The sequence below is a fragment of the Cupressus sempervirens genome, chromosome 5 (genome assembly GCF_028749045.1).
Source record: "Cupressus sempervirens isolate cs-2001-9-10 chromosome 5, ASM2874904v1, whole genome shotgun sequence".
NCBI lineage: Eukaryota > Viridiplantae > Streptophyta > Pinopsida > Cupressales > Cupressaceae > Cupressus > Cupressus sempervirens.
The window spans coordinates 61,319,842-61,331,851 of record NC_143122.1 but is presented as its reverse complement, the minus strand read 5'-3'; the positions used below and the strand labels follow the sequence as shown (position 1 = coordinate 61,331,851).

The 12,010-nt window shown below is 35.7% G+C and overlaps 1 protein-coding gene across 6 annotated transcripts in view; it reads right to left on the bottom strand.

The window, feature by feature from the left end:
* LOC149554547 (pfkB-like carbohydrate kinase family protein) overlaps nucleotides 1–12,010 on the bottom strand; it is a 225,161-nt gene that overhangs the window by 116,336 nt on the left and 96,815 nt on the right. For all 6 annotated transcript variants that reach the window (XR_016364384.1, XM_089828594.1, XM_089828596.1 and 3 more), the window contains one exon: nucleotides 7,969–8,079. Coding sequence is in view for 5 of the 6 variants with exons in the window: in XM_089828594.1 (XP_089684720.1) it covers nucleotides 7,969–8,079 (111 nt within the window). In the remaining variant the exon portion in view is untranslated. The remainder of the gene's footprint in view (nucleotides 1–7,968; nucleotides 8,080–12,010) is intronic.

Genomic DNA, 12,010 nt, shown 5'->3' with positions numbered 1-12,010 from the left:
AATCTGCAAATTGGTGAGAAAGAATAGTACATTCTTGAATGTTTGTCACTGCATTTTTTTCAGAAATTGTATCAGCTTATTTGGGCTCCTGGCCTCTGATTTGTGAGCGTCTGAATACTGATTTTTGGGTGGTAATTTAACTCCTAACGTGGGTCTGATATATTGCCTAGTTGGGCAATCATTTCACATATATTGCACACCAATGTTGGCACTTCAATTGCTATTACCAAGGATGCCATGTATCTCTGTTCTGGCGTGTGTTTGTTGCATCATAAGATGCCATTTCCCCTTGTACTTGAGCATCTATGCTTACTGCTGCTGGGCATATATATTTGGGGTTATGTTCCTGCAATTTCTGGGCAGTGTTGAGTGGGAATGGTTCTGCAAATTGGGCATCATCTTTGAGATTAACAAGCTCCATCATTTATTTGTAAGTTTGATGAATTGTTGCAGCATATTATGTAAATGAATAAACTTAGAATTTGTTGTGAGCCAGTTATTATTTCAGAATTAAATGAACAAATTCATATGGCAGAATTATATATCAGAGTTTATGTTTATTTTAGCATTCATCCATCTATCCATTATATCTAGTGTATGCATCTATCCATCTAGAATTCATATGCTTTAAAGATTAAGGTTGTTAGCCAAGTGTTCGACAAAATGCCAAGTTACTGATTAATGAAGGAAATTGATATGGTTTAACTATAACTAAGTCGAGGTTATTACATAGGACAAGCTTTCCTCTGGCAGAAATCTCATGGAAACAAAAGAATTGGAAAGAAAGGGATTAAAAAAAGCAAAACCAAAACCAAATACTAAAAGGTGGCCCATCAACCGTACCATACTATAAATTACTGTTGATGATTCATTGATTTACCACAATGTGACAAATGATATCATTCAATGTTTCATCAGAGAATCTAGATCAAGTTAGGGCTTCTTTAAGTTTGTTAAAGTATATTATTTTCTTTTTCGTTATTTTATATTTACTGCTCATTTAAAATAAATTCCATATTCTTTCATTTGTTATAAGTCAATTTAATTCTCTTTTTCTATTAATTCCCTGCTGTCCACAATATCTGGGATAAAATTTGCCATCACCAGAACTGCATCCTGTCCTTAAAACTCTGAAATACACTATGGTTAATGTTGCCTTGTTAGACCTAGAGTCAACTCATAACCTACCAATGGGTATAGACAATTCCTGCATGAAATATGCAAAAATGACAAAATCATGAACAAGCCATAGCCATGCTCTAGTTGGGATGAAGTATAAGTTACATGATGGAATGATGATAACTACCACAGAAAAGACTCTAATGGGTCTAGTGCTAATGTTTTCTATCCAACAATGTTGTCTAAGTAATTCATACTTAAGACACACCCTTTGTGCATAATGTGTGAATTTGTCTTATTCTATAACCAGTATTGTTGTTGAGCTCTATACCATATCATGACTTTATTTATATTGAATAAAAATAAAAATATTATTGTTTTCATTTGAATTTCTGGGTATAATTGTTAAATTCAAATGAAATCTAATGGGTTGTGGAAATCTTAAAGCTCTATTATTGTTTTTCTTTCTTTGAGATGGGGATCTTACTGAAATCACTTCGAATATTTTTATTAAAAAAGTTTTGATACATAACACAAAAACATATGCACAAGACACATTGATTGTTCACAAATTTTGATAATACTGTCACAAATGTATGTGTATTAGTATATATATGGCCATGTTTAAACAACTCCACATGCAAACATATTGCATAGGAGTAAGTTGGATGTCATCAAATAGCTGCTTTTTCATTTTAAAGATAAAAATCTAAGTTACTTGTAAAGGAATGTAAGACAACCAATAGAGATAGGCTTATTTCAGATTTATTTTGTTCTTCAAATATTAATGAATTCTTCTTGGATCTGCAGGTCTGCGATTTCCCTTTTAGCAGATATATATATCTACTGCCACTAAAATTATAATTCAGAATATACAGAATAATGTTATATTTTCTGATGAAGATTATTGCTGAATATATATGAGTGCAGATTGTTATGCATACAGGAGATTGCCAATTTGATTGATGTCCTTTCTCCTTGGCCGCACGACATATATATAATTATGTTACGGGTCATGACAATGTAAGGGCATGACCCTTACATGGCATGAGCTATGTAGGGTCATGACCTTACGTGGTCATGCCCCTTAGTATTAGTACACTAAAAAAATTTGCTATGATCACATAACAAATGCTTGCCTTTAAATCAACGGCGATCTCAAATAGTAATGTCCCGACCACTATTTACGAACAACTAATGTGATCTCCAGTGACTTTACAATATAATGCCTGATCGGGCATGATTAAATATAACGTGCAGTCAAGTCAGAGAGCACATATAGTAAATCAGTTACACTATTGATGTATGATAAAGTACAAACTCTGAATGTATCATATTATATGTATGTATGTATGTATGTATGTATGTATGATTTTCTTACAGTCATACATATTATTTTACTATAATTTACTAAGAGCATCAATTTGACCGAAGCTATAACTCTACCAGTCTATCTGATAAAAACCTTGATCTAATAAACAACAACATAGTTTCCATTATGACAAGTACCATGATCTCCAGCAAACTCCAGAACATCAACTTAATGTAGTCTATCATGATACATTAGTTATCATAATTTCCAGCACATTCTGGGACAACAATTTAATGTAGCCTATCATGACCACAAATCAAGAACTCAAGAACTCAAGGAATCATGATTTCCAGCACATTCCAAGACAACAACGTAATGTAGTCAATCATGATACATTTGTGAAGCTTTTGATCATACATCATGGCTTTGGTGGATTCAATGATTGTTTTGTTTTCCTTTCAGCCACTCCATTCTATTGTGGATTATAAGGTACTCTATATTCCCTCTTAATCCCAACAGAAGTGTAGAATTCTTTAAAGTTTCCAAAAAAGTATTCACCCCCATTGTCAAATCTTAAGGTCTTGATTTTCTTCCCAATTGGATTTTCCATTAAGGCTTTATATTCTTTGAATTCCAACAATACTTCATTTGATTATTTAAAATTTTAGGAAGTAAATCCAAGTTTTCCTAGAGTAATCATCAACAAAAATCACATAATACAAAAAGTCCCCTAAGGAGGGTTTGACATTAGGCCACACAAATCAATGTGGATAAATTCTAATACAACTTTTGATTTACGTTCACTATGAGGAAAAGGACCTTTGGAATTCTTTCCTAAGCTGCATCCTTTGCAGGTTCCAATAAGTTCAAATTTTAGGATGAGGTAATCCTGTCACATTTTTTTCTATAAAGGGTAGGGCACAAAAGTGGAGGTGTCCTAACCTTCTATGCCAAATTTCATTAGTTTGTGAAAATTCATGATTTAGGGCTTGATTTTGAACATTACAGAGTTTATATAAACTTTCATCTCTAAACCCTATAGATATTACCTTTTTTATATTGGAATTTTTTGGCCAGGACAAAATTTTGTCTTCTTGAAAAGTAATTCGATATCCTTGATTTGCTAGACCAAAAATGGAGACCAGATTTATTTTGATGCTACGTACAAACAAAACATCTTTTAATTGTGGTGTAATTTTGATTCTTAATTTAATTGAGCAAGTCTCAATTTCTTTCACTGGATAGGTGGAATTATCACCTATTGTGACCTCTTATGTCAAGCGTCCTTCAAAAGTTTCAAACTCATCCCTGAATCTACTTATGTGTCTAAATGCTCTGCTATCAATTATCCAAGTGTGCTTGTTTGAGTTTAATTCACTTGACAAGGCTAAGAAGAATGAAGGATTTTCTACTTCCTTGACTTCAACTATAGAGGCTTGAGCTTTCTTCCTCTCCAGGCACGAACCTGTGAATATGTCCAAACTTGTCACATTTGAAAAATTGAATTTTGGACAAATCTCTGTTTTTGTAGTTTTGATTATTTTTTCCTCTTTTCCACTTGAAACTTATTTTCTTTCTGTTATTGTTAGTGTTTGTATTAAGGGCATGAATTTCTCCATCTTTATTCGAACTAATTCCTTTCTGTTAGTGAACCGATTGTCCTCCAAAGAAATAAATACAAATTATCCCCAAAAGCCCAAATAGGAAGATTGAATATGCACTAACAGTTGGGTCAATTTGCTCTTGAAAAGCGTAAGTGTCCTCTGAATTTATCTGAGTACAGCTCCCCGTATATGATTTACAATGAATTCATAGAAATACAAAACAAATGCTTTTGACCAAAAAGCACAAAAGGTGTACAAACATCCACTTGTAAACATGACGTAGATGCGAAGAAACTAAGTGACTGAAAAGAAAATAAACAATAAATGACACAAAGTTCATTTACCTGAATGCTGCATCATATAATGGACACAGAGAGAAAGACAAATGGTCTTTTCCAAACACACAAACAATTAAAGCACAAAGTCCAAAATATAACTATGATAGTAATCATATATATCAAACTGCATTCAAAGATAACCAAGAAAATACAAAGATCAACATTGATCAGAGATTTAAAAACACAAACTCAAAGTTCTGATGTATTAAAACAATCTTCCTCTGAACACAACAAAATAAAACTGACTTTGCTGTTTGATACACATAAAAACCAATATTTGGAAAATTGTCTCCCTTCTCTCCCTGTATCCACAATCCCTTATTATGTTGTCACCCAAAGTCTCCACAGCAAAATTCAAAAAAACTAGAACCCCTTCTATGTCTCTCTAATTACAATAAATAGCATTCTTGCTGATTTTTCTGTTATGTAACCAATTCTTGAATATATTACCTATTTAAATTATCTTATATCTCTTCTTTTCCTCCAATGACTTTATCTCTTACTTAATCTCCACATACTTTATAATTTTTTTAATGAACAACTTGGAAATATAACTCTCCAAAGTCCCAAACAATCTAATTAAATTGGGACAAGTGCCACTTTGTTGGAGATGAAGTGTTGATAGCATTTGTTACTGTCATTGACATTTTCGACAGTGCTGCACTCAAAAACCCATAACTTTTGATCCGTAATGAATCTGGAAAAACATTTTGGGGAGGATTTAGAAAACTAGGATTTATAAAACATATCTGAAAATCAAGTCAATCCAAGGGTTGGATTAAAAGTTATGACCCCCAAAATAGGATCTATTTTTCTAGCATCATTTTTTGGGTGTCATGGATGATTTTGATAGTATTGCATTAAAACATGTGTAACTTTCTATCCATCACAAATACTTCCAAACCATTTGGAGAAGGATAATTAGTTTTATTTAAACATATCTAAAAATGAGATTGATCCAACAATTGGATTATGGGTTATGCCTCCTGCAATATGATTGTTTTTTTTATCACCATTTTGTGACTGTCATTGACAATTTTGATAGTGTCTCACTCAATCACACATAACGTTTGAGCCATAATGAATCTAAACAAACCATTTGAAGAGGATCTGTAGAATTAGGTTTTTAAAAACATATCCAAAAATAAGCATAATCCAACAGTTAGATTGGGATTCATACACCCGCACTGAGACTAATTCTTTGGCTTCCTGCATATCCGTGGTCATAGAAATTATAGCAGCTTCTTGAATTCCTCTTTCCATACAGCATGAGAACACTTTTTTTTGTTTGTTTGTAGATTGTTCAAGTTGTTCATTGATAACTAAGATGGATTTTGATCTTCTTTGCTTCCATACTTCTTCTTGACTCTATGAGAGATTATGACTGACACTCACCCATTTGAAGCTTTTAATCCTTGCTGGCATGCATGGTATGCTCTGTTTCTTCCAAGTTCAATGTCGAATGCTCAAATTTTGGTTCCATAATCAACTCACTAGCCCCATTGAAATTGATATTTTGATCATAGTCTGTATGTGTGAATACTTGAGAGCCCACTGGCTTTTTCCTTTAATTTGTGAATCATATATGAACTAGGTGAACTGCATCGTGCTTATTGAATCAAATTTGATCTTCAAAAGAAGAATCTGGATTTCTGAAATACAACATTCTGACACCTTTAAACCAATCTAAATTGAGTCACAAAAAGTGTGAGAAGTTGTGAACCTTTCTTCTGCACCTGATTGCATTAATGGTATGAAGGAGAATCTATGAACTTGGCCTTAAACATGAACCTTGCATTGCTGAATCTTCGAATTTGTAAACTGACAAGCTGCATTTCTGAACTGGAAATGAATCACTGAACCTAAGCCAATGTACATCTGAACTTCTCAGACTGAACTATTGAACCTGCGAGAGCAAATTGAGCCACTTCGAACCACTTCGAACCTTAGTTCAATGAGGTTCAAGACTCCACACTGAAAGTTTAATGATTGCGTTTATATGGGTGCCAACACTCTCATAATAAGCCTTGATTCTTCAAGTACAATCATTCTTTAATTCATCAAAATTGGGTAGAGTGGGCCGAGCACTAATACCTTGAATAAATGATTCCCAAGTTGTAGGTAATCCTTTGAGGGTTGTTAGTGTCAATTCTAGATCATCTACCTTATTTCCAATTATAGAGAGTTGGTCTTTCAATTCTGAAATAGGATGTAATGGATTCTCCTTTATTCATTTTTATATGCAAAAGTATTGTTGATCTCATATGTATTTTGAGTCATGAACATATCATATGCAGTTGTTAATTTTAATATAGTTGGAAGAATATGATCTTTAACAGCATCGATAATAATTTGCATGGCCTTATTATTATGCCTTTTCCATATTGTTTTATCTGGATCATTAGCAGGCATTGATTTATTTTCTTCTATATAAGACTCAAGTTTAAATTCTCAGGGTATTATCATAATTTGAATTCTCCATGAAACAAAAATTGATGCTCCTTCAAGTCTGTCCTCGAGTCTGACAGGATTCACCATGATTGCACTGAATGTAAGTCTGGAACAATTTTAATTTTAATTTTACTACCTTTTATTTGATCTCTATCCGTTAGGCTCTGATACCATGTAAAGGAATGTAAGATTACAGATAGAGATAGGCTTATTTCAGATTTAGTTTGTTCTTCAGATACTCATCTTGGATCTGCAGGTCTATGATTGCCCTTTTAGCAGATATATATATATACTGCCACTAAAATTCTAATTCTAAATATTCAGAATAGTGTTTTATTTGCTGATGAAGATTATTGCTGAATATCTATGAGTGTAGATCGTTATTCATACAGGAGATTGCCAATTTGATTGATGTCCTTTCTGCTTGACTGCACGGCATATATATACTTATGTGAAGGGTCATGACAACGTAAGGACATGATCCTTGCATGGCATGAGTCACATGGGGTCATGACCTTACGTGGCCATGCCCCTTTGTATTAGTTTGTTAACACTAAACAAATTTGCTATGATCGCATAACAAATGCTTTCCTTTAAATCAATGGCAATCTGAAATAGTAAAGTCTAGATCACCATATACAAACCAATAATGTGATCTCTGGTGAGTTTACAATATAATGCCTGATCAGGCACGATTAAATATAATGTGCAGTCAAGTCAGAGAGCAGATATAGTAAATCAGTTACACCATTGAAGTATGATAAAGCACAAACTCTGAATGTATGTATGTGTGTGTGTGTGTGCGCGCGCGCGTGTGCATGTGTGTAATATGATTTGCTTACAGTCATACATATTATTTTACTGTGATTTTCTAAGAGCATCAATACAACTGAAGCTATAATTCTAAAATTACCTTTATCTGCAATTATTTGATTCATCTTAACTTTTATTACAAATATAATGTAATAACCAAACACTATGGTCATTGTCAAAACAATGGAACACACAAAAGTTCTCATCATAAACAAACATAAATTAATTACTAGTCCTCTCAACAACATTTGTAAGCAGAGAAGGAAGTTATTTTCAAATTTCAATCTCAACTAAAACCATCCAATTCAGGATACTCTTTCAAAATACCTACCTGTGGAAAATTTTCTGAACACACAACATAGGTTGCCACATTCAGCAACTCATCCAAACCTTCTCTCAGTCTTTCAGCATCCACTAAAATTGGCAACCGCCTTACTGAAGCCTGACACAAAAACATGTATGCTAGAAATATTAAGCTCTACAACGGCAGACAGTTCATTGGCAACTAAGACTTGTAAAACATCTAGAGAATAAAATGCTTCGACTATTGCAGATTTGGGAGGAATAATTAAACTATTTATATTAAAATATCCTAATTGAAAGTGACCACACCGAAGAACATAAAGATATAAATTGCCTATAAAAGCCAAAGCATCAGATCTTGCACCCATAAGATTCAAAAGCTTGTATGCAATGCCTTAAGAGCCAAATTGAAAATAAAAAACATAAAGAAACAATTGAAATAATGAACATTTCCACTTCTTGTTCAAAATTCATTATTAATTGGCCATTATTGGGCCTTGGAGGGCTATGGGTGGATAAAAGTGAATTTTGACAGGGCCTCTAGGGGCAACCCGGGCCAATAAGGGGCAGCGTACATGGCCTGTGATGAATTTAGGAGTATTTTGGTAATAGGCACCAAAAGGCTTCATGAGGGGACAAATAATGAGGCCTAGTGTCTGGCTGTGGTTGGTGTTCTTCTCACCAAAAAACTGGTAATTAGGCGATTCTCAACTCACTATGAATGGGATTGCTAAAGGTTAGATGGACACTTGGTGCCAAAACAAACATATCAGGCGGATTCGGGCACTATTAATGGAATTTGAAGATTTCATGCTGACAAGTGTTTTGGGAGGCAAACTCAATTGCTAACAAATTTTCCAACATCAGGGCTAATGGATCCTTGATGGACAAATTCGAACTTTTTGAAGATCTAAGGTACTTGCAGTACGTAGACCTTTCTTGTCTGAATGAAATGCCTTAAGGCAATTTGCTATCATCACCCGGTTGTGAGGTGTAAGGTGTGACATGTGAGGTGTCAGGTGTCAGGTGTCAGGTGTCAGGTGTCAGGTGTCAGGTGTCAGGTGTGATTTTATGTGAATGGAGGTCAGGAAAGTTCAATTTGTTTCCCAAAGCAGAGCTATTGGAGGATTGGTTGGCTATTGCCGTAAGTGGCAATATGAGCATGATTTTTTCAGATCGTTTCTATTATGAAAAAAGATGGAAAGGACGAATGGAGATGTCACACATTTTGGAGCAGCTTTTAACGCATAAGTCGTTCTCTAAGGCAAGAGCGGGTCGGTTTGCTCGTTACAATTTTTGTTTTCTTGAGCTCACAATGTCTACGGTGATCTTGGGTGGAATTTGGCATTTTGTAATGGAGGCCAATTTCTCCCTATAAGCAACAAGTCAAATCTCGTCCTTCATAGGCCCCATGTCCATTGTGCGGCTGCGAAACATCTTCAAAATCAACGAAATTGAGTTATGGGAGGCAATTGTGTTGATGTTGGGGGAGGATTCTCTCAACATAGGACTGCAGTAGAGGTCCAACCTCAACATCTCTCTCTTTTTGGGTCTACTCTAATGGCGGCCTCTTAACTATAATGTACCCATCATAAAATAAATAAAATGATCAAAACTTTGTTTACAAGCCAATTGATTTAGTATATATCGGGCCCATGTTCATTTTTATTCGCATTCGTAGGTGTTGTTATCGGCTCTCTTTGTAAACCCTTGGGAGTTCCTTCGAAGGGTATTTAAGTACAGCATGTAAGAAGTTGTCAACATGTGATTTAGATTATTTCTTTCTATTTGCAAATTCCTGTTGGAGATCTGGATTGTTCGCCATTTCGGAAGTGGAAGATCTTCCCTACTTGTCTATTTTGGTTTTGGTGGGATTCAACCCTCACCCTATTCCGTTGCATGTAATACTTTGCTCAAATCTGGCGAATTGGAGCACCATCTTGTATGTGAGTATTAATTGGAGGTTATCTGTATTCAGTATTTATTCATGTTTGGCATTTATTTGATGGATTTGGTGTTCTAATATTGTTTGCATTTAAGTTTGTATTCTCTTTCCAATCTTCGTCCAACACCTCCCTCCATCCACCTCTTTCCATACTCCACCCTCATTGCATGTTGCACACCCCACACCACACATCACACACTTGGCAACAACACACCACACGAACACCACACCACACACTGCATGCCAAACGTTCCTCACCGCAAGTAGCACATTGCACATCACACACTGTAACCCTGCCAACAACACACCGCATGCCGTACGTCCCTCAACGCACACCGCACGTCATTAAGCTCTAATCGCACACTCAATTTATATCACTATACCTAACCTCCTGTCTTTCATATAGTCCTCCCTTTCACCATACGGTTACTCTATTTAAATTGTACAGATATGAAATTGAGATTTTAACTCAATTACTTCCTACGGGGAAAAATATCCAAATTTTATTTAAAAAGGAACATTACAATGATATCAGAGCCCGTGATCTTGCCAGCCTGTGGACAATGAATGAAATTTTATACCCGAAAACGAAGGAGATCCCACTCAATTGATAGATTGGTAGATCAAGAACCCAATCTTACTGAAGTCATAGCATTACTGAGGGATCTTTTGCAGAATCAAGCACAGACCAATGACTCTCAACGTCTTATGGAGGAAACTCTTCAAAAACTAGCAGAAAATAAGATATATGGTGAACAAAATGGTCACAATGCCGATTCGGTCTTAGGAAAGGCAAGTCCTCATTCGATACGCTCTCGACCCTCCATGCCATCTTTCCCTCCATGGATGGAGGTACTGCACGAAGGACAGCAACCAACCTTTGAGGAAATTCAAGAACAATTGAAAGAAGACTAGAAGAATGTAAACTTGGAAGAGGATATATCCTACAAAGATTATGAGGAATTAAGAATGAGATATTCTGGAGGTGAAAACAAAGGATATTTAAACAACGATCTGAGAAAGAAGTTGACTAAAATGAATCTGTCGCCATTTGATGGATTCGGATCCATATCTGCCTAGGTGTGGGTAATGAAGGTCGATACTTCCAGCTCAATCCAATGCCAGAAGAGGAAGCAATTAAATTTGCACGACTCCACTTGGAGGGAGTGGTGCATGAATGGTGGCATCATGGCATCATTACACTAGAACATGACCAAGTGAATACTTGTGCAAAATTCGCTGAAAGATTGATAGATCGATTTGATGGTAAAGATTTAGAACTTAATTTTGAAGAGTTGATGCAGTTAAGGCAAACAAGTCCAGTTAACTAGTAAATCACAAAGTTTCATAAACTCTCTATCCTGGTTGCAGACATTTCTAAAAGGAGGCGAATAGTACTCTTTGTGGACGGACTGACAAATCCATTGAGGGATTGGGTTAAGAGCTTCAATCCTGATACCCTTTTAGAGGCTATCAAAAAGGCACAAAGTATGGCATTGTCTTTGACATCATCCTCTCGAGGTTACTCTCACTCCAAACCACCACTGCTTCCAAGGAACAAAGATAACAAGCCTCTACTAAAGAAGCCTCCATTGGATGAAGCTATTGGACAAGAACTCCAAAGGAAGAATTGGGTTTCAACTGCAAGGAACTCCTAAGGAGGAAATTATGTTTCAAATGCCTCAGTAAGGGGAAAACACACTACATTGAGGCTGTGTCTGATCATGATGACAAGGAGGAGAATCTACCCACACAGAGCGGCCACCCACAGGAGGACTCCAAAATGGTTAGCTTGGATAGTATGGAGAAGATTGCCGCACTAGTACGACGTCGAGGAACTATCACCTTGGCCAGGAGCCCAAGGTGTACAATATTCCAAGAGACAAAGGGTTATTGTGATGCTAGATAGCAGAGCCAACCTAAATTTAATAAACTCATCTTTGGTGAAACGTAGAGGTCTACCTATAGAGGCTCATGCAGGATTCCAAGTCAAGGTCATTGGATGAACACTTTTCCCTTGCACACACCTTGTTCCTCAACTGCGTATCACCATGGCTAATCACACAGTGACAGAGGATTTTTTTATACTGGACCTACATGATATGGAAGTCATTCTAAGCATATA